Genomic DNA, 24325 nt, shown 5'->3' with positions numbered 1-24325 from the left:
CCTACCAAAACCAGTGCCATAAAAAACAGAATAGAAATGCAAGTTAAGATAGGCAAGAAAATGGTAAGTGAACACCTATCCAGCCTAGACGAGTTCAAATCACCAGGACCAGATGGATTACATCCCAAAGTTCTCAAAGAACTGGCAGATATGATCTCAGAACCACTGAACTATAGTTTTCAAAGATCCTGGAGCACTGGGGAACTACCAGAGGACTGGAAGAGAGCTGATGTAGTTCCCATCTTCAAAAAAGGGAAAAAATAGATCCAGGAAACTACAGACCTATCAGCCTGACCTCAATACCTGGGAAGATTCTGGAAAAGATAATCAAACAACAAATCAGCGAACACGTTGATGTAAACAAAGTCATCACTAAAAGTCAACATGAGTTTGTCAAAAACAGATCATGCCAGACAAATCTTATTACCGTACATTCTTTGACCAAGTGACAAAATTAGCGGACCAGAGGAATGCTGTAGATATAATTTACTTGGACTTCAGTAAGGCATTTGATAAAGTAGATCACAACCTACTACTTAATAAGATAGAAAAATGTGGGTTAGATAGCCAGACATCCTAGAATGTGAAGTGAAGTGGGCCTTAGAAAAGCTGAGCAACAACAAAGCTAGTGGAGGTGACAGTATTCCAGCTGAGCTATTCAAAATCTTAAAAGACGATGCAGTAAAAGTGCTACACTCAATTTGCCAGCAAATTTGGAAAACTCAACAGTGGCCACAGGATTGGAAAAGATCAGTTTACATTCCAATTCCAAAGAAAGGCAGTGCCAAAGAATGTTCAAACTATCGCACCATTGCACTCATTTCTCATGCTAGTAAAGTTATGCTTAAAATTCTACAAGCTAGACTCCAGCAGTATGTGGATCGAGAACTACCAGAAGTACAGGCAGGATTTCGAAGAGGCAGAGGAACTAGAGATCAAATTGCTAACATATGCTGGATCATGGAGAAAGCTAGAGAGTTCCAGAAAAACATCTACTTCTGCTTCATTGACTATGCTAAAGCCTTTGATTGTGTGGATCATAACAAACTGTGGCAAGTCCTTAAAGAGATGGGCATACCAGACCATCTTATTTGTCTCTTGAGAAACCTATATGTGAGCCAAGAAGCAACAGTGAGAACTGGACACGGAACCACTGATTGGTTCAAAATTGGGAAAGGAGTCCGGCAAGGCTGTATACTGTCGCCTTGCCTATTTAACTTATATGCAGAGCACATCATGAGAAAGGCAGGGCTAGATGAGTCAAAAGTTGGAATTAAGATTGCCGGAAGGAACATCAACAACCTAAGATATGCAGATGATACCACTCTAATAGCAGAAAGCGAAGAGGAACTAAAGAGCCTCTTGTTGCGAGTGAAGAAGGAGAGTGCAAAACTTGGGCTGAAACTAAACATTAAGAAAACCAAGATCATGGCATCCGGCCCTCTCAATTCCTGGCAAATAGATGTGGAAGAAATGGAGGTAGTGACAGATTTTATTTTCCTGGGCTCCAAGATCACTGCAGATGGGGACTGTAGCCAAGAAATTAAAAGACGCTTGCTCCTCGGGAGGAAAGCCATGGCAAATCTAGACAGCACACTAAAAAGCAGAGACATCACCCTGTCAACAAAAGTGCGTATAGTCAAGGCTATGGTCTTCCCAGTTGCAATGTATGGCAATGAAAGCTGGACCATAAGAAAGGCTGAGCGCCAAAGAATTGAAGCCTTTGAACTATGGTGCTGGAGAAGACTCCTGCGAGTTCCTTGGACTGCAAGGCGATCAAACCGGTCAGTCCTAGAGGAGATCAACCCTGACTGCTCTTTAGAAGGCCAGATCCTGAAGCTAAAACTCAAATACTTTGGCCACCTAATGAGAAGGAAGGAGTCACTGGAGAAGAGCCTAATGCTGGGAAAGATTGAGGGCAATAGAAGAAGGGGACGACAGAGAATGAGGTGGCTGGATGGAGTCACTGAAGCAGTAGGTGTGAGCCTAAATGGACTCCAGAAGATGGTAGAGGGCAGGAAGGCCTGGAGGAACATTGTCCATAGGGTTGCGATGGGTCGGACACAACTTCGCAACTAACAACAACAACAACAAGGCATTTGATAAAGTAGATCACAACCTACTACTTAATAAGATAGAAAAATGTGGGTTAGATAGCATCACCACCAGATGGATTCGTAGCTGGCTGACAGGCCATACTCAGCGTGTGGTCCTCAATGGAACTGCATCTACATGGAATGAAGTGTGTAGTGGGGTGCCCCAGGGCTCTGTTGTGGGCCCAGTGCTCTTCAACATCTTCATCAATGATTTGGATGAGGGGATAGATGGGGAACTCATCAAATTTGCAGACAACACCAACCTGGCAGGAATAGCCAATACTCCAGAAGATAGGTTTAAAATACAGGAGGATCTGGACAGACTCGAACACTGGGCGCTATCTAACAAAATGAAATTCAATGGTGAAAAAAGTAAGGTTCTACATTTAGGCAGGAAAAATCAAATGCACAGGTATAGTATAGATGGTACGTAGTAACTGTGAGAGGGATCTCGGAGTCCTAGTAGACAATCACTTCAATATGAGCCAGCAGTGTGCTGCAGCTGCCAAAAAAGCCAACACAGTGATAGGCTGCATTAACAGAGGGATAGAATCAAGATCAAGCGAAGTACTAATACCACTTTACAATGCCTTGGTAAGGCCACACCTGGAATACTGCATCCAGTTTTGGTCACCACGATGTAAAAAAGATGTCGAGACTCTAGAAAGGGTACAGAGAAGAGCAACAAAGATGATTGGTGGACTGGAGGCTAAAACATATAGGGAACGGTTGCTGGAATTGGGTATGTGTAGTTTAACGAAGAGAAGGGTGAGGGGTGACATGATAGCAGTGTTCCAATATCTCAGGGGCTGCCACAAAGAAGAGGGAGTCAAGCTGTTCTCCAGGGCACCTGAGGGCAGGACAAGAAGCAACGGATGGAAACTAGTCAAGGAGAGAAGCAACCTAGAACTAAGGAGAAACTTCCTGACAGTTAGAACAATTAACCAGTGGAACAACCTGCCTCCAGAAGTGGAGAATGCTCCAACACTGGAAGTTTTTAAGAAGAGACTGGCCAGCCATTTGTCTGAAATGGTATAGGGTTTCCTGCCTGAGCAGGGGGTTGGACTAGATGACCTCCAATGTCCCTTCCAACTTATTATTATGAGATTGAAAGAACATTGAACAACATGGCATGTCTGCATCTCATATCAGTAAAAAAGATTTTCTAGGTTATAAATCAAAGTTGAAAGCAATGTTAACAAGTTACAATGTTGTACAACTTTTCTACTGCCATTTTATTTGACCAGGAAACATTTGGGATAAATTTTCATACTATAAAATACAACAGCTTTAAATAATATGTCTAAGGATATTAACCCATGTTGTAGGGCTGTGTTTTATTCTTCTTGTTTTTCCTAGTACATTCTGCTATTGGTATCTTATGATTATATTACTTTGTGGTTTTATGTACACTGAGAACCTATGCACTGGAGATAAATTCCTTCCATGTCCAATCATACTTGGCCAATAAAGAATATTCTAGTCTAGTATAGACTAATATTTGTAAGACTCATGTTGCTAAACCCAAACCATAGTGTGAATTTGCTTTGAGAATCTACATTTCTTAGGAAAAATTCGCACATCTAACTTTGACACAATGCCCTAATCATTCTTTAAAAACATGTCTACATGTCACAGCCTTCTTCTCATTCCCAATCCACAGCTACTTTTAACTAAATATTTTTTCTGATCCAATATGGAAGCAGTGTTTTCTGCCTTCTTCTAGCACAAAGCATGCTATATAAATGCTTGTGTCCCTTTGTAAGCAGCTGCAGCAATGACTTACTGATTCTTTTCAGCTGTTAGTCATGCCCTTTTCTGTGAAATCATTGACTTTCCTAAGCATTTTGGTTAGTGCTGATGGATTGGGATGATATTGGAAGAGCATCATCTGCTTTTTCTAGTGATCACAGGCTACTTTGTCAATACCGTGTTTCCCTGAAAATAAGACCCAGTCTTATATATTTTTTGCCTGCAAAAGAGGCGTTAGGTCTTATTTTGGGGGGATGTCTTTTTTCCCCACTGTCTTGGCTCACTTCTTCTGCGACCGCTCACCCCCACATGCGTGCATCACCCTCTGGCCTCTGTTTTGTCAGAAGACACCTTCAGGAAATGTGTGTCAACTCAGAGCTCTGTTCTGGGCTGCAGAGGCCCTTCCTGAAGGCCGCTGGTGGTGAAATGGAGGCCAGGGGGGCGACGTGTGCATCAACCTGGAGCTTGGTTCTGGGCTGCAGAGGCCTTTCCTGCTGGTGAAATGGAGGCCGGGTGACAACATGCAGGTCAACCCGGAGCTCCATTCTGGGCTGCAGAGGCCTTTCCTGAAGGCCTCTGCCAGTGAAACGGAGGCCAGAGGCAACGTGCGCGAGCAGTGGCAAGTGGCTGCAGAAGAAGTGGGCTGACTGTGGCCATGTGAGCTCTGCTGGATGGGGCTGTTGGTGCCTCCGCACTAGGCAAGGCAGGTGTCGGGGCATGGGAGGCCTAGCTGTGATGGTCCTGAAGTAAGCAGATGTGGGGTGCATGGGGCAGTTCCACTCCCACCCTAGCTTGATTTTTACATGTGCACCTTGCCACACCTCATGCAACCAGATGGTGGGACAGACTGAGAGAGATCCTAATTAGGGCTTATTTGGGGGGTAGTGCTTATATTAGGTGCACACGTAAAAATTAAGCTAGGGCTCATTTTCAGGATAGGTTTTATTTTGGGAGGAATACGGTAGTTAATAGTTTTAGCCTCTCAGTTGACTAAGATACTCCAAGATCACTAGACAGTCATGTAAACCATGATTTCTCTAAATTAACCAACCTGCCAGCCAAGACTTTTTATACTTCCTTTGTTTGACAGGCAGTTTGCACTAAGATTGCTACAGAAGCACTTACCTTTTAAAAAGTTCTGACAAATGGCTACAACTCCTGTGATGGCATATTTAAAATCAATTCACATTCTAAACATAGCACTTTCAAGAGATACAGGAGCTGAATAAGAGATGAGGAGTCCTACCGTAGGAATCTTGAACCTAAACTGAATTCTAAACAGGGAGGACAATCTCATTGCTATGATTTCTCTAATCATATGTCAACCTAGCCTCTTTCATTAAATCATGATAAAAGAAATTCTGAAGGATCTGGCTTTTTATGGAGGTGGACAGCCAAGAAGTTGAATCACATCACAGCCACCTGGCAGAACGTTTGCCTTCCCCAGACCATGTGAAGGAGGAACAATTGGTGAATGTTTTCCCCCACAGTTAGTGACCCCTTTTTATGCTTAATTGCTCCACAGAAAATTGTTAGGATAGCAGTACTCTTCATCTTCATTCCAGAAAGGAGAGAGGGTCTACTTAGAAAAGATAATGATACATTACTTTTGTGCTATCTCCCAGACTGGAGAAAAGCATATTAAGTTGATTGTTCATGTATGCCTATATATTTTGCGCTTGATTGGCTTGATGAAGGCTACGAAGGGCTTTCAAATGATGTTCCCTCTTTCAGGATATTTTGGTTGGTGTAAATAAAAGGATTTGCTTGACATTAGAAGGTAGAGGTAAATTAATTAGGAAATTAATTTATTTTTGGTACAAGTCAGAAAAATGTTCTGTCTTCTCATACCTCTCAGCTCACTATTATTTATTGCAGAATTTTAGGTACAAAGGATATGGGCTGATTGTTCTTTTTATGCAACTTAAAGGATATTTTTTTCTGGCAGACACTTTCATTGATGGATGCCTTCCAGATGTCGATATAAAAATAATTTCTCGTGCTTTTTACTTTGCCACTGTAGCCTGCTGGCTTGCTATTTTAGAAAATTGTTTCCTTTATACAACATTAACAGTAATTTTGATTTAATGGCATTTTGGAAGGCTATGATGTAGAAAAAATATGCATTTGTTAAAAATGTAGTTCTTGAATAATAAGGAAGCCAGAATTGTATCTGAATTTTATTGTGGTAGAAAACGTGATCTGAGTTTTGTCCTGAAAGAGGTCTTAATTCATGAGACCTCTGGCAAAAATTTTGAGAGCTGGAAAGTTGCGGTTAACTCTTGAACCAAATTATGCATGTTAGAAAGAGGGACTACAGCTACCAGACAAGCATGTTGGGATAATGCTCTACAACTTAACAATCTTTATTAGTAGCCATAGCAAGATATCATTATCACAGATATCCACATTTTTTTTAGTGAGGACACTAGAGTAATGGTTAAGGTGTAGTCATCAGGGAGATCCAGGTTCTAGTCTACTCTCAACCATGGAAGCTCATAGGCTGAGTTTGGGCCAGTCTTTCATTCCCAGAGATGTTGTCAGAAAAACCGAGTGAGTGTTTCAGTTTTGGGGAGGAAAAGTAGGATTAAAATCTAACAAATAATCTGGCAAGATATAACATTTCACGTTTTGCTAGCTAACATATTTCCACATTTCCTAAATATGTGTTCTTTTTTTATTTAATCAAGCAAAGGTTTTCCTCTATTTTAATAGTCCTACATGTACTAAACTCTTGTGGCTCTTTCATTTGATTCTGTATGTTTTCTATGCAGGAGAATTACTTTGTGGAGAAAAGCAAATTGGATGTAGTAAATAGGCAAGAGATCATTTCCTATACAGTAAATTATTTGACAAGAACTTTTAGAAAATTATTATTTCAAATGGTGATTCCAATAAAATTTCTCCACAAAAGCTGAATATGAAAATATATGTATGTATAAAAATGTATGTATGTATTTAAATTTAAATTTATTTGTTTGTTTGTTTGTTTGTTTATTAAGATATATATGTTCACCTTATCCAGCATAACCCAGGGTCGCTTCCAACAACATACTAAAAACTAAAAACCCAACACAAACAAAACCATTTCACACAACCAAGGCATCGTAAGGTTTTTATCCCAATTTATACATATTCTGAGTTCAGTTCCCATCCTGCCCCAATGTCTGGGGAAACCACTAGTTCTTAAAAGCCTTCTAGAAGGCCAGGAATGCAGAAGCCCTCTGGATCTTGGGAAGGGGGCTATTTCATAGGGCAGGCAGTGCTATAAAGTTCTAGTATATTCCTTTATTTAATTATAGCAATAAGAGTGGTTAAAAACAAAAGGCAATATATGAAAGAGGTTGGCGGGAATGATTTGAAAGTCTAGAAAGGTATAAAGACGTATAGGAAATGATATTAATGTAAATTATATTTAACTAGATTGTTTTTCTCTTGTCTCCTGGCTTTTGTTTCTTTTACTTATATTTTTCTCTTTGCTTTGTATAATGCTCATTGTCTCAAAAGAAAATGGCTTGATCACTAGGCACGTATGTAGATACAGGCATAGATATAGATATAGAGAAAATCAATGTGACACAGTGTTTAAAGCAATTAGTGCAGGTTCGCATCCCACCAGGCTCAAGGTTGACTCAGCCTTCCATCCTTCCGAGGTAGGTAAAATGAGGACCCAGATTGTTGGGGGCAATTAAGCTGACTTTGTAATAATGCCGCTTGGGGTGTGTGTGAAAGCCCTAATAAGCAGGCATATACATAAAATGAAGGCTACTGCTAAGCTTGTAAGCTGCCCTGAGTCTTCGGAGAAGGGCGGGATATAAATGGAATTAAAATAAAAAAAATAAAGCGTAGTGTCCGAGAGTCCCACGCTCTGCTACAAAGAAAATTTTGTAATTTTAGGCCAGTCATTACCCCTCAGCCAAGCTTTCCTCATACTTTTTGTAAAGTTAAAATCTTTACCATTAGTCCCCATTTTAGCTATAGTGAAAAGTAACACATTGCATCAGAGTTTATCTTGAAGGAAATGTGGACATTTAATGAGTTGATAAGGTACTGGACATTGGGAACTGCATTACCAAAGGAATCTCTTAAATATTATCTGCACAGAAAATTAGGGATGCTTTCCTCTTGCTTTGAAATTTTTGTATGTTCTTTTAGATAACTCATTTTTCCCCCTGACCTCAAGCAGAAAAGTTTGAGACTTCCCTTAGGTAAATTAGACAAAATGAGCAGTGGTGGGATTCAGATACTGTATGTGAACAACCGGTTCTCTGTGTGGATGCTGCTTCCGGAAGTCTATTCTGGGCCTGGGGAACAAAAAAATTAGCTACCAGTTCTGCTGAAGTGGTGTGAACCGGCTGAATCCCACCACTGAAAATGAGAATCAAAATCCTTTGCGGACAAGAAGATACCTCAACAGGAATTATATACAGAGAACCCTTTTCTGATAGGGACTGTAGCCCCCCCCCTCCATTTCGCACACTAGAACCTTTATATCTAAATTGTAACTTTTCATAGGCCATGAACATTTGCCAATAATTAAACTTTCCATTACCATCTAAGGATCATAATCCTGAATGATAAATGACTGAAAGAGTTGAATCATGAGTTCTTACACATATAGAGTTCAGTTTTCATGTCTTCGCTTAATCTGATCTGACACATCCTTTGTTTCTTATTGAATAGCAGCTAAACAGTGAGCCTTCATTGTGGCATTAGGGTTTAATTCATCAATTTTTTCAATTGCACATTTTAATCAATAAAATAAACATGAAAAGAGACAGATTATGCCTTTGTTATCTGCCTGGGTGGACTTTCTTCCTTCATACATGATTCAAAGCCCAGGTAAATAATACATTACACCATGATTTAATTTTATCTTGCATCAGTCCTTGACATGTATGATATGTTCTACATTGCAATTTGAAATGCTGCTCTTAACAGGGGAGATTAAAAGTGAGGCTTAGTAAACCTGGACTCTATCCAGCATTTACATTTCGTTTTATAAAAACTGTATAGCTCAGTACTTAATTATATGGCTGGCTGCTCTCAGGGTTACCAAATTATCACAGTTCAGCATACTTCATATAAACCACAGTGTTAACATTTATAAACAGATGAAAAAAAAGTCAACTGTCTCTTCAGAACAAAAATGAATGTTTTACTATTTTGTTAGAATTAGTATTATTAGTATTATTATCATTATGCTGTATATAAGGTCCTGTTACCCTTATAGGTAAGCCAAAATTGTCATCCTCCCATACCCATTATTTAGAATCCTATTAATTTTTTTTATCTTTCAGTAAAAAAGAAAAGAAATTGGCACAAACATGACACTGGTCAAGCAACAGAAGTAAAGCCTGTCCAGAATGGTAGTCAAGTGTTTATCAAAGAACTTCGAAGTCGTACATTCCCCAGGTAAATTGCTAATGCCATTCTTCTATCATTAATATTAGAAGGAAGGTTTGGGGCAGGTAAGTTTTCCTTGGTAAAATTGTAAGCTTACAGATTTTGGCCTTATAACTTTTTGCATAATTTCCAAGCAAATCCCTCGCTCTGCTTCTTGACAAATACTCAGCCATATTTGATCCTTAAAGCCTGGTACAGCTCCACAATGGGCGGTGGAAACAGCATATATAGTGTACAGTACAATTAAAAGAAATAAGTTGTTAATCACCATGTTAATTTTGTTTCCAACTAACTATGGAGAAGCAGTGCCTCAGAAGTGCTAAATGTCCCAAATAAGTTGTTTCCACAACTTATTGGGACATTTAGCACTTCTGAGGCACTGCTTCTCCATAGTTAGTTGGAAACAAAATTAACATGGTGATTATGTTATTTTATTAATGTATCTAACATTTTATGTTATTCAAGGAGATTTCATTTTATATAATTATGTGAGGATGTCCTATCAATTGCCAAGTTTCTTCTATGATTAATGAAATACAGTGATCTTGCAATATTAAATATCCATGGCCAAGATCCTTCTATATTATTTACTTGCAAAAATATTGTTCAGTAAAATTTCTTGCATCTTTAATTAGATTATTTTGCGTCTCGAAGTGTCTTGTATTCATTGGTAAACAATGGTAAACAAAATACTGCAGTTCAATTCCATAATACTAAAAAGAAAAGGAGGGGAGGAATGGAACTGCAAGTAGTCTCTCATCACGTAGTGAACAGAAACTAAAGGGTATTCATGAAATTCTTCATTATATATGTTGAGCTGAATAAGAAGCAATTAAAGATCAAATGTCAAAGTTTTCATTGGACAGACTGACAGCTGTGAAACAGTGATCCCCAACCTTTCCAGCTTTGTGGACCTGCAGGCAGGGAAGGGAGAGGGAATGGTTATATGCAAGTGGTGGGCAAGCATACTTGCCTATTGCTCACACAAGTGGAGCTGTGCAAGCATGCATACTCACCCACCACTTCTGCGGCCTGGTTCTGAAGGGGCTGTGGCTTGAGGGTTGGGGACACCTGGTGTGAAAGATGACAAATCCAGGCTAAGTGTTTGATAGAAGTATCCCTGGCTATAAAAGCTTTGTTCTCTTTATTTTCACAGTTTTGACCTGGAACTAAAATCAGAAGTATGGATAACAGTGTGGCATTTCTGTAAGCTGAACTGTGGACTTTGCATACATTGGCAACCATAAAAAAATATTCAGCACTTTTTTCTTTCTTTCAACAGCAGTTAGTCAGAACCTATCTGTCGTTACAGGCTCAGGTTGTTAATATTCAACTGCTACTTGCATTAAACACCAAAAAAGACCCTTCTGTCTTGACTATACTTAAATTAAGGAGCTATCGTAGCTCTGAGCTGTTGTAGCTTTGTTAGTGAATGGAGGAAAAGAGAGGAGAATAACACCTCTCCATGTATTTTTTCTTCAATCTAATAGGAACTTATACCTGATCCTTAATTAATTAATGCATTTATTCATCCATCCACCCACATAGTGGACTATATAAAACAAGTGGATTTAGAAATCCATTCATACAGGTTTTCTTATCCTGGAGATCCAAAGTGAGTAAATATCAAGGGCAGGACTGGGCCACTTATAATATTAGGACCTCATTTACTTGAGTAACATATCTTTAAACTATATGAAACTGAAGAAAGGTAGCTATAAAAAGAGAAGAATGAAAGATTTCTCTATTGTCATATATTGATTTAAATGGTACTCTTTAGTAATTAAGATGAATAGCACTAAAGGAATTCCTTTTCTGAATTCTACAAATCATTTTGACAATGTGGTGGTGGTGGGGAAGCCAGAATTAGTCAAAGCAAACCCATTTTCATGACAGGATTAGTAATAAGACATTAAAAAGCTAGTTTTTTTAAAAAAAAATTACTTCCCCAGTTGTAGATGATAATGAATAATTCTGTATCTCTTAAAGTTTAATTTATACTTTCATTTATACCTTTACCCCCTTGACAGCCACTTGTGTGCTTAGAGTAAGAAGTGTAGTTTCGAAGAAGCACAGAAGAGGGCGCCCATGCTTTACCCTAAAAGTATTTTGGAACTTTATGGATGCATGCAGATGGAAAACTTATCATCCCAATGAAATTCTGTGCTTTAGGTGAAAGTACCTAAAGTAATTTAATAAAGTAAAGTTGGCTAAAGTAAAGTAACATGTCTACTTAGAAGAAGGTTTGACCAAAATATTTCAGGTGTTTTTGAGATTCCTTTGATGCTGAGCTGCTGTTTGCAAACTGGCTATTCTGACAGTATCTTACTATTAAGTTGTTTTGCATCATTTCACAAACTGCTGGCTGATTGGAATATTACATCTAACCTTTTGCTAAACATCTGAACAGGATTTAGGTTAGCATTTGTCAAGCTAAAATGGTAGTCTGTATTACAGATTTGGTGACCAAAAGCACATCATCAATCATTGGGTAAACTGTTCCATTGAAGGATTTAGCATCAGTAGCCAAAATGTAATGAGTCTTGATCATATTAGCATACACATCTTTATATAAAGTCTGGTGTTTGGTTATGGATGATGATGATGATGATGATGATGATGATGATAATGATAATAATAATAATAATAATAATAATAATAATAATAATAATAATAATAATAATAAATATAATGATGATGATGGTGATGATGATGATGATGATGTTGGAAGGGACGTTGGAGGTCATCTAGTCCAACCCTATACCATTTTGGACAAATGGCTGTCCAGTCTCGTCTTAAAAACTCCCAGTGTTGGAGCATTCACTGCTTCTGGGGGCAGGCTGTTCCACTGATTACTTGTTCTAACTGTCAGGAAATTTCTCCTTAGTTCTAGGTTGCTTCTCTCCTTGACTAGTTTCCATCCGTTGCTTCTTGTCCTGCCCTCAGGTGCCCTGGAGAATAGCTTCACTCCCTCTTCTTTGTGGCAAACCCTGAGATATTGGAACACTGTTATCATGTCACCCCTAGTCCTTCTCTTTGTTAAACTAGACATACCCAATTCCAGCAATTGTTCCTTATATGTTTTAGCCTCCAGTCCCCTAATCATCTTTGTTGCTCTTCTCTGTACTCTTTCTAGAGTCTTCAACATCTTTTTTACATCGTGGTGACCAAAACTGGATACAGTATTCCAAGTGTGGCCTTACCAAAGCATTATAAAGTGGTATTAATACTTCATGTGATCTTGATTCTATCCCTGTGTTACTGCAGCTCAGCATTGTGTTGGCTTTTTTGGCAGCTGCAGCACACTGCTGGCTCATATTTAAGTGATTGTCCACTAGTATTCCAAGATCCCTCTCACAGTTACTACTTTTGAGCAAGGTACCCCCTGTACTATACCTGTACATTTGGTTTTTCTTGCCTAAATGTAGAACCTTACTTTTTTCACTATTGAATTTCATTTTGTTAGATAGTGCCCAGTGTTCAAGTCTGTCAAGATCCTCCTGTATCTTAAGCCTGTCTTCTGGAATGTTGGCTATTCCTGCCAGCTTGGTGTCATCTGCAAATTTGATGAGTTCCCCATCTATTCCCTTGTCCAAATCGTTGATGAAGATGTTGAAGAGCACTGGGCCCAGAACAGAGCCCTGGGGCACCCCACTACACACTTCCCTCCATGTAGATGCGGTTCCATTGGGGACCACACACTGAGTATGGCCGGTCAGCCAGCTACGAATATTGTTATTTAAAATTTATATTTCTATTATGTGAATTTTGAACATTTTTCAAGAACATTATTTTGGGGTCATTTGAGTCAATTATTAACAGTAGAGCCAGAGCAAAAAGTTGTCTTCATGAAAGACATAGTTGTCTTCTCATTCTTTTTGGATTTCAAGATCCTGTATGGTAGAAAGAATAGAAAGAGAGCTGAGTATTTAATTGCTGTTGCTATAGTCAGACTCTGTGTAATGACTCTTTTTCTTCCAATGATCACCTCAAATGTTTTTTCAAAACACATCTTCATTCCCATTCTCCTTATTTCTTCTTCAATTTATCTTAGATAAATTAGCTTAACTACCTATCCTTCTATTTTCTGTGGTCTTCATTTTGTTTTTAAAGATAATAATTTGATATTTTAAAATTTTAGTTTTTTAAACACATTGATTATTCATTTTTAGTTGGATTAAGGCTTTCTCCTCAACTATGTATTAAACTGTTACATTCACTTCTGATTTTTTGATTCCATAAACAATTATTATAGGTGCATGTGTTTGCCTTATTTCTTTGTCAGTAGCATCTCCCATATTGATCCTATTGATAGGTTTATGCTTTTATCTATTTGACTCTCTTCATCTGTGTTATATCTTGCATCTGTTACTCACACAGGTATCTTTAAGGGTGATTAGTCAGAAGTAGAGGAAGAATGATGTCTGACTTTTCTCATGAGGAGGTGTCATGGTCCCCTCTCCCTAAATTTTAATGGCCGGTATTTGGCTCAATTATTATTCACTTTAAATACAGAAGATTACACTATTCTGGGAATGTGGAAGAAGAATTGGTAGTTTAGTTTAGTTTTAGTTTTATTTGATTTCTATACCGCCCTTCTCCCTAGGGACTCAGGGCGGTTCACAGGGCATGTATAAATAACGATACAAAAGTTAAAAAGAAATTAAACCAGTGCCCAGTTAAAAAACAATAATAAAATACTAAAAAAAACACCAATTTAAAAACCCATATTCCCCATCAGGCCAGACCAGCTAACTCAAATAAGTGGGTCTTCAGCCCGCGGCGGAAGGTTCGGAGGTCTGATGCCATCCGGAGCTCAACCGGCAGTTGGTTCCATAATGCCGGAGCGCCCACAGAGAAGGCCCTCCCCCTGGGGGCCACCAGTCGGCATTCCCTGACCGGAGGCACCCTGAGGAGGCCCTCTCTGTGGGCACGTACTGGGCGGAGGGAAGTTGACGCCGGCAGCAGGTGGTCCCCGAGGTAACCCGGACCCATGCCATGTAAGGACTTAAAGATCATGACCAAGACCTTGAACCTCACCCGGAAGACAACTGGTAGCCAATGCAGCTCGCGGAGCAAAGGTGTAACATGGGAGTACCGGGAAACTCCCAAGACAACTCTCGCGGCCGCATTCTGTACCAGTTGGAGCCTCCGAGTGGTCTTCAAGGGAAGCCCCATGTAGAGAGCATTACAGTAGTCAAGGCGAGAGGTCACGAGCGCATGAGTGACCGTACACAGGGCATCCCGGTCCATGGTAATGGCATGACTAGCAGACTCTCCATCACCAGCTACCCAGGAATAGTTCTATTAATCCATGGCAATAGAAGAGGAGATGGTGATTGAGGAAAATGATGCTGATATTTTTGCTGAAGAAGTGAATGCAGCAAAATGACTTGCAGTCCCACTCTTAATTCCTAATAATTTTAATGTCAAGCTTCATAATTTTAGACAGTATTCCTGTAAAGAGAATTTGGGACCATTTGGAACTATTTGGAAATGTTACTGTTTGCTCTTCTATGTAAAGAAGTCTCAGGAGGCTAAATCAACAGGTTGCCATATATAACACAAACAGGGGCATGTATGGATCTACCCAATGGTGGTTTCCAGTAGTAGCTTCCTCGAACACCTCATTGCTAAACACAAAATTACAAACAAGGGGCTACCGGTTTGCCAGCACAGCATTGGTGGACGCATGGAGGTGAGCTCCGTCTTCAGCATCTGGTTTTATCCTGCTGGGGGACCCTGGAAAGGGTCAAAAGTCGCCCTGTAGGGGCAATGAGCAAGGAGGGACCCCCGCTTGATCCGGGGCAGCTCTTCAAACTGGCGGGAAAAAGACTGGCCATAGTAATATGGCTTATCATTAAGCTGCTGACAGTCGAAGTCAAAACTACAACCAAGCACCTTTAAAGCAATGCGGATGAAACTGGGTGAGATCTGATCTTCTCTTTAAATATTTTTCCTGCAAAAGCTACCCAAAATATTTCTCCCCCTGTGAGGAGAGAGGGAAGGGAATTCTTACGCCACCCTCTAAGGACAGTGGCGATTGACTACCTAGGGGACAAGAGCAATTATAAGAACAATTCTAATCTAATTGGATGTATATACCTTTGAAATTTGGAAACTAAAAATTTTCCTATTGAAGATGGTCAAATATAGAAATTTGTTTTAGAAAATAAAGTAATATAACTGAATAGGTAAGATGTGTAATAAGATTAATAGATTTTTGGTTTAATATGGTGGGGGAAAAAGAGAATTTTTAAAACAGAAGATTATATGCAAATAGATAAGATGTATATTTAGAATATTAGATTTTGTTATAAAAAGGGGAAAATGTAGAAGTTGAGATAAGGGAAACTCTAGTTACCTAAAGCTTAAAAATTATAACATACCAAATGTTAAGTTGAATATTGAGAGGAAATTAAAGCCTGGGGAAAAAGCTGCAACAGGACACTGATGTATATAAGTTTGAATGTAAACACAATTAAGATATGTATAAGTTCAAAATTATTGATAAATGTAACAAAGATGGTTTTACTTAGTTGATAACAGTAAGAATTATATTAATTCAATATGAGATAGAAGATATTAAGGGATAAAGAGAGGAAATATCTGATGTTGTAACTTGAGATTTTTGCTAAAGATTTATGTATGTTAAGGAATCATTGATTACCCAGTCGCCATGTTGCTTTTTAAATGTTTAATTGAAAAATTAGAAAATCAATAAAATATATATAAAAAAGAAAATTACAAACAAGGAATAACAATAACACATGAGCTAAACCCTTCAAGGAAGATATATAGGTATATGAAGGAATGATAGTATAGCTAATATAAATCTAGGGTCCCCAACCCCTGGGCCACAGATCGGAACAGATCTGTGGTTGGTTAGCGACCAGGCTGCATATTTGAAGGTGAGCAGTGAGTGAGTAAATGAAGCTTCATCTGTGCATGCATAGGATCTAGGTTGCATGTGAAATTATCCCTCACCCCAACTTCTGGTTTGTGGAAAAATTGTCTTCCATGAAACTGGACCCTGGTGCCAAAAAGTTTGAGGACTGCTAATATAGATAGTACAGAGCAGGGGTAGGCAACCTTGGCTCTTTTATGACTTGTGGACTTCAACTCTCAGAATTCCTGAGCCAGCCGTGCTGAGGGGAAAGGGAGAGGTGTTCATGCTGAGTCATGCTGGCTTAGGAATTCTGGGAGTTGAAGTCCACGAGTCATAAAAGAGCCAAGATTGCCTACCCCTGGTATAGAGAGTCACAGCAGGATATAATCCTATGATTAATGAATCTTCAAAATCTGCCTCTCCATCATTATCTAGGGCAGGGTTTCCCATGTGAGGTGTGGTTCTATTATTATTATTATTATTATTATTATTATTATTATTATTATTATTATTATTATTATTATTATTATTATTATTATTATTATTTAGACTTATATACCGCCCTTCTCCCGTAGGACCCAGGGCGGTTCACAAGGCGATTAAAACAATATAACTATACAAAAGTTAATAACAAATTAAAATAAATTAAATTATCCTTAATTAAAATCTAAAACCCTTAACTCTAATTAAAAAACCCAATTACAATAGGTTAACAATTAAAAGTTCTCAGTCCTGGCCAGAAAGCTCAAAGAGCCAGGTCTTCAGGTCCCGGCAGAACGAACGAAAATCTGGGGCAGTCCTGAGCTCTACGGGTAACTGGTTCCAAAGGGCAGGTGCGCCCGCAGAGAAGGCCCTCCCCCTGGGTGTCACCCTCCGGCAATCCTTTGCCGGCAGCACCCTGAGAAGGCCCTCCCTGTGGGAGCGCACAGGACGAAGGGAACTTGATGCCGGCAGCAGGTGTTCCCTCTTGGGGAGGTACACAGAGAACCCAGGGCTGTGAAGAATATCTTAGTTGTATATTGTTAAATCCATCTTTCTTAAAGTTCCATTATATTATTTTCATTGTTCATTTGTGTTCTTTTTGGATTACATTAGGATTACACTAAAGGGAGGTGTGGTGGCAAAAAGTTAAGGAGCCGTTGATCTAAGGGCTTCTGGATTGACCACAGGCAAATGACTGGAGAGATTAAAAATCACTGGGGGAGAAATGGGTCTCATTCAAACTGTGCTATAGAAGTGTTCATCAAGAAATTGTCCCCCTAAATATTCAAGATGCCTATGGATCCAGAGTAAAAATTGTGATTCAGTTTGAAAAATGTTGTAAGTCAAGAGGTGCAGCCAGAAAACTGGGAAACGTTTATTACCATCCCTCCTTTCTTTGGCAAATGATCAGCCTGTTCTTCTTTCTAGTAACTTGCTGCTTGTGTGATCTTATGGTGGAATTTGTGCATTTCTCTTTGTCTAGAGAAATTCTTGAGGATCGCCATGGGTGCCTAAGAGAGAGAAAATAAATGTTTAGCTCCTGAGATATTTTCTGAGTCAGAGAAAATAGGAAAGGAAGAAAAAAATGCATAGGGTGGAATATTCAAAATCAAATATTAATGTTAAGGACTTCAAATAATAGACCAGCTCTGTAGTGGGTTAGTTGGACACAGAGCTTACCTTGTGTGATAATTAGTTTCCTAGTATAATGATACAAGCCTAATGAACTTAGGCCATAACAAAAATTATGGATATGGAATATACTGATGAACTTATTTTGAATAAAGTATTATAAAGCTGATAAGGCTTGTCCTGATATTAACATAGTATTCCATTGTATGTAGCACATTTTACAAATTGCTTGTCAAACTAATCTAGAAAAAGTTAAGTTTGTGCTTCATTGATATTAACAGATTTAAGTTTGGCCAATAGTTCTAAATCTGAACACAAGATCAAATTATATATGAAGAAACCATCTGGCATTCCTATTACCACTAATATTTCCCTAGACTTAACTTCCTTAAACTTTTGTTTAAATGCTTAAATTCACTTTGGTGTGAATTTATAGTATAATTTTGTTTTGTTTTGAATTTTTAGTGCTGAAGACGTGGTAATAAAAGTGACTGGAAGCCAACTAACAATTGAATATTTGGAAGAAAACGGATTCACAGAGCCTATTCTCATTCCAAAGAAGGATGGCTTGGGCCTGTCAGTTCCTGCACCAACATTTTATGTCAGTGATGTTGAAAACTATGTTGGTACGTATTGCTGTTGGTGTTTTGCTGTAAATACGAATAATCCCTCCAGCTCTCGACTTGAGTAATTTCCTATGAAATGGTTAGTAGCATGCTACTCAGCGTCGATAGGATCTGTAGTCTGAAAGATATTTGATTGGGAAATTTACATTTCCCATTGTTTCTAATTTCCAATTAAAAATGTATCTTCACGTTTCTCAAGTCATACGGTCATATCGGGCCCTCCTGCAAGAATTGTACATTGCAGCCTGGGTTCGCTCTTCACCACCAGACTTAATTTATGACTTGAAAAGGCAGTCCTGATTTAATGAATCTGAAAGTATACAGCTTTAAATAAAGAGTAACAGACCAGCTGTTTTGCTGACTTTTTGATAAAAGGGATATAGATAGTCCTTATTCATTCTGTGGCTATTTGAAGTTATACAATGCTGGAAAAAAGTGGCTTATGACCAGTTCTTCCACTTACAGCTGTCACAGCATCCCCACGGTCATGTGATCGCAATTTAGATTCTTGGCAACCTACATTTATGATGCTCGCAATATCCCATGGTCACGTAATCACCATTTGCAACCTTCCCAGTCAGCTTCTAACATGTAAACTCAATGGGGAAGCTGGCGGGAGATCGCATTTCACAGTCACAGGGTGTCTTGATGGCTGTGAATGATTCTCTTAACAATGGCAATTGGGACTGCTGGCAGTTGCCATTACTAGTCAGGGTTTTCATGTGACGTTTTGCTTAACAACAGCTCTGTTTAGTGATGGAGTTGTGGTCCCAAGGGAGCAACATCTACATCAAACACAGGACACTTTTTTCATTCTACATATATAGCTACTGTCCTATTGTCATTTTGTTTTGCATCATCTCTGCAATATGCAGTATGATACCTATAACCCCTGAAGTTAAATTAAAATTAAAGAAAAGGATAACACCATTGGGATCACCAAATCTGGAAGATTTTAGTATTTGCTTTATGCCAGTTTCTAGAGATGCAGTTGATAGAATAGTAGAAGGCTATTGCCGCTATTGACAATGTGATAGCTTCTTCTCCTGTATTAATCCAAAATGTTAGTTTGCAAGAATCATCCACATCTTTTTGTATAGTCTGGACAAATTAGTGCCTTGAAATCAGAATTTTTTTTTATTTAATTACGTTTGTATGTAATCTGTATGATATTCTGTTACTATCTACCCTTTGATTTCCATTATTGTCTTTAGGATTCCCAGGTTAACCCAAAATTAATTTGATGACAAGGAACTTAATCATACCTTATTTTTCTTATTATACAAATGTCAGGCATTCAGAAAATTTTTGATTTTTCTTTTTCAAAATTGTAATGTTATAGACAGCATACATGGCATTTAACTAAATCCATGCATTTTATTATTTTATCATGTATTATTATTTCATAAACATACAATAATGTAAGGCAAATACAATATTTACATTTCTCCTTTGTAAAGCTATTGTGCTCGTGTATGCATACAGAATAATTTTATAGCAATTCCCATCCAATTTGTACCTGGTGGGAATATCATGTTTGCTGATACATTTTCTGTCCTTGGCAGATTTTGCTGCATTACTTGGACGCTTTTAGTCTCTGCTGTCTGCATCTTTTTTAAAAAAAACATTATTTATTGTTTTATCATAAAAAATAAAATGGAAAACAAAAAAACAAATAAACAAAATGAAGCAAAACAAAACAAAAGAGCAACAAAGATGATTAGGGAACTGGAGGCTAAAACATATAAGGAAGGGCTGAGGAATTGGGTATGTCTAGTTGAATGAAGAGAAGGACTAGGGGGGAAAGGATAACAGTGTTCCAATATCTCAGGGGTTCTCACAAAGAAGAGGGAGTCAAGCTATTCTCCAAAGCACCTGAAGGCAGGACAAGAAGCAATGGATGGAAACTAACCAAAGAGAGAAGCAACCTGACAGTTAGAACAATTAATCAGTGGAACAACCTACCTCTAGAAGCTGTGAATGCTCCAACACTGGAAGTTTTTAAGAAGAAGCTGGTTAGCTATTTGTCTTAAATGATATAGGGTTTCCTGCCTGAGCAGGTGGTTGGACTAGATGACCTCCAAGGTACCTTCCAACTTTATTATTATTGTTGTTATATATTCAACACTGATGCAGTAAAAGTGCTACACTCAATTTGCCAGCAAATTTGGAAAACTCAACAGTGGCCACAGGATTGGAAAAGATCAGTTTACATTCCAATTCCAAAGAAAGGCAGTGCCAAAGAATGTTCAAACTATCGCACCATTGCACTCATTTCTCATGCTAGTAAAGTTATGCTTAAAATCCTACAAGCTAGACTCCAGCAGTATGTGGATCGAGAACTACCAGAAGTACAGGCAGGTTTTCGAAGAGGCAGAGGAACTAGAGATCAAATTGCCAACATATGCTGGATCATGGAGAAAGCTAGAGAGCTCCAGAAAAACATCTACTTCTGATTCATTGACTATGCTAAAGCCTTTGATTGTGTGGATCATAACAAACTGTGGCAAGTTCTTAAAGAGATGGGCGTACCAGACCATCTTATTTGTCTCTTGAGAAACCTATATGTGAGCCAAGAAGCAACAGTGAGAACTGGACACGGAACCACTGATTGGTTCAAAATTGGGAAAGGAGTCCGGCAAGGCTGTATACTGTCACCCTGCCTATTTAACTTATATGCAGAGCACATCATGAGAAAGGCAGGGCTAGATGAATCAAAAGTTGGAATTAAGATTGCCGGAAGAAATATCAACAACCTAAGATATGCAGATGATACCACTCTAATGGCAGAAAGTGAAGAGGAACTGAAGAGTCTTTTGTTGCGAGTGAAGAAGGAGAGTGCAAAACTTGGGTTGAAACTTAACATTAAGAAAACCAAGATCATGGCATCCGGCCCTCTCAATTCCTGGCAAATAGATGGGGAAGAAATGGAGGTAGTGACAGATTTTATTTTCCTGGGCTCCAAGATCACTGCAGATGGGGACTGTAGCCAAGAAATTAAAAGACGCTTGCTCCTGGGGAGGAAAGCCATGGCAAATCTAGACAGCACACTAAAAAGCAGAGACATCACCCTGTCAACAAAAGTGCGTATAGTCAAGGCTATGGTCTTCCCAGTTGCAATGTATGGCAGTGAAAGCTGGACCATAAAAAAGGCTGAGCACCAAAGAATTGAGGCCTTTGAACTATGGTGCTGGAGAAGACTCCTGCGAGTCCCTTGGACTGCAAGGCGATCAAACCGGTCAGTCCTAGAGGAGATCAACCCTGACTGCTCTTTAGAAGGCCAGATCCTGAAGCTAAAACTCAAATACTTGAGAAGGAAGGACTCACGGGAGAATAGCCTAATGCTGGGAAAGATTGAGGGCAATAGAAGAAGGGGACGACAGAGAATGAGGTGGCTGGATGGAGTCACTGAAGCAGTAGGCGTGAGCTTAAATGGACTCCAGAAGATGGTAGAGGACAGGAAGGTCTGGAGGAACATTGTCCATAGGGTCACGATGGGTCGGACACGACTTCGCAGCTAACAACATTCAACACTAGCAACAACAAAAAAGGAAAAAAAGTATACAAAAAAAGAAAAAAATGATCAAATTTAACATGTAGGATCTGCTTCTCTGTCTATCACCTGAAATAATCCTTTCCTAGCCAAGAAAGGCAGCCATCATAAACAGGAGAACAAAGCAAAGTGTTTATGGATCTATTATTGAGGGGTCTTTGGTGCTCTCTGAACTTGGTTTCTCTTGCAGACGTTTCATTATCCAAACTAGGTAACATCATCATTGCTAGGACTGATGAGAGGCTGATTAAACATTCTAGATTTAGAAACTTTTTCTCATCACTCCTCCATTTAGTGTAATCTTAATGTATACACGCCTTCCTTAAAAAGCCAAGCACCAACATGAACACAAATGAACAATGAAAACAGTGCAGTGAAATTTTGGTGGGTTTATTTTAACAATGTGACTAAAAGATTATTCACACCTCCCCTGGACTCTTATCTGTACTTCCCCAAAGGAGGTTGACCAGAGAGTTTGGGAAATGTTGATTTACAGTAGATACACAGGCAAATGAATTTTACCATCAACATATGTTTTTACAGCATTAATTAAGAAGATGGCAGAGATGCAGATGCCACCAATATTTTACTTGAAAAGATACGTGCCTTTTACTTTTAAATGACCCTCACATATTAACTTAGAAAAATGAATAAAAAATATTTTTTCCTGAAAATAATGATTAATTAGGAAAATATTTTCTGAACCAGCATAATAAAATAAAACAGTTGTTCATTTTCCCAGGATTCCCTAGCTGCTCTCTGCAGTTCTCATACAAACCTGGGAATTGACAGTTGACTTAAGGACAGGTAAATATTTATGCTCCCAGTCAGTTCAAACTTTTTTTTGTGTGTGTGTGGGGTTTCTTCAAATTGAAAGTGCCAGACAGAGCAAACATAAACATAACCATAGGCTTCGGTTGCCAGGTGAGCTATTTCACTTTCTCAATTTTCAAAATAGGGTTCCTTTTCTTAATACCCTTTTGCAAGTCCAGTTCTTTTTGTGCTGAGGAGCAAAGTTTGCATGGGTACGTTTTCATGGTCGCATGAAATGAATTATACTTTGGCTTATAACTTGCATTGTGTCCATGTTTTCATTCCCATTTACTTGGGTTGGTTGTTGTTTTTTAGGACCAGAAAGGAGTGTGGATGTTACAGATGTCACTAAACAGAAGGACTGCAGGATGAAACTAAAAGAATTTGTTGATTACTATTATAGCACAAATCGAAAAAGAGTCCTCAATGTAACTAACTTGGAGTTTTCAGATACAAGGTGAGATAGTACGTGAAGCCACATATTCTAAAGATCTTATTTTCCCCATCATATTTAGAATATTTTTAAGCATAGTAACATCTGTAACCTGTGGAATGATGGAATCTGTTTGACTTTATTCTATAGATTAGAATATGCTTTCCAGATAAATTATTCAAATCTGCACCTCCACCTGCTTAAATTTCGTATTCACAAATGAACAAACTATGTAATTTAATTTTTGTGGAGTAGGAGTTCAGAAAATCCAACAAGCAAACAAAAAGATTGCTAGAGAAAGAATTCCATTTTATTTGTCAAGCGACTGCAGTGATAATTAATGTAGATTACAATAAGGCTGAAGGTTGATAGAAAAATCATTTATTTTGTAGTGTCCATATCTTTCTATTATTTATTGTTTTAATAATGTAATCCCCTTTCCTGCACAGATAAAATATTTGTCCCAAGCAGTATGATTACAGCTTAGGTGTTTCTTTAATCTTTTTTTCAGCCTTCAGAAACAATTGTAAAGAAAGGCGCATTTTTTATTGCAGAGAATTGCTCATATTATGGTATCCTCATATACTACTGATTTAATAATTGGTTAGCAAGTATATTCTTTAGCAAAGAGTATAGCATTTTAACAAGCTCTCAAGTTCTGCCTTGACATGGAGGATAACGAAGAAATAGGTTTACAATGAGAACATTTTACACTTAATACCTCACACAAAGAGGCATTTCAAAAGTGAGTTCACATCTCCATCTCATTAATTAAGTTGTTTTCTTCACATTTTGAATAACTACCATTCAGAAAGTGCTTTTGCTTGCTTTTCAATTATGTATGCATTTGGGATAATAAATCTTTTGCTAAAACAGTCTTCATTTAATTTCTGTTCTGATTTATTTAGAAAAGATTTGTTGTACTAAAAGACGGCTGTCAGATTTATTTATTTATATTTAGTGCATTTCTGCACTGCCTTCCATTATTGTACACTTGAAGGAAGTTTACAAAACACAAAAATAAAAAAAACAAATTAAAAAGTACAAAACACTATGAAATTGTATATTTAATTGCTGCCTAATGTAATATTTATCTACAATTATTATCTTTTTACATTTTACTCGTACGCCATCCAGAGTTGC

General features: G+C 38.4%; 1 protein-coding gene across 1 annotated transcript in view; it reads left to right on the top strand.

Annotated features, from left to right (window-relative positions):
• The window catches only part of PHF2 (PHD finger protein 2), a 145433-nt gene that overhangs the window by 77500 nt on the left and 43608 nt on the right, over window positions 1-24325 (top strand). Inside the window, exons 3-5 of the mRNA XM_081318063.1 lie at window positions 9149-9263; window positions 18223-18383; window positions 23065-23206. Of these exons, the coding sequence (XP_081174189.1) occupies window positions 9149-9263; window positions 18223-18383; window positions 23065-23206 (418 nt within the window). The remainder of the gene's footprint in view (window positions 1-9148; window positions 9264-18222; window positions 18384-23064; window positions 23207-24325) is intronic.

Source organism: Vipera berus (genome assembly GCF_964194415.1).
Source record: "Vipera berus genome assembly, chromosome: 2".
Lineage (NCBI taxonomy): Eukaryota > Metazoa > Chordata > Lepidosauria > Squamata > Viperidae > Vipera > Vipera berus.
This window is presented reverse-complemented; position numbering and strand designations above follow the sequence as displayed.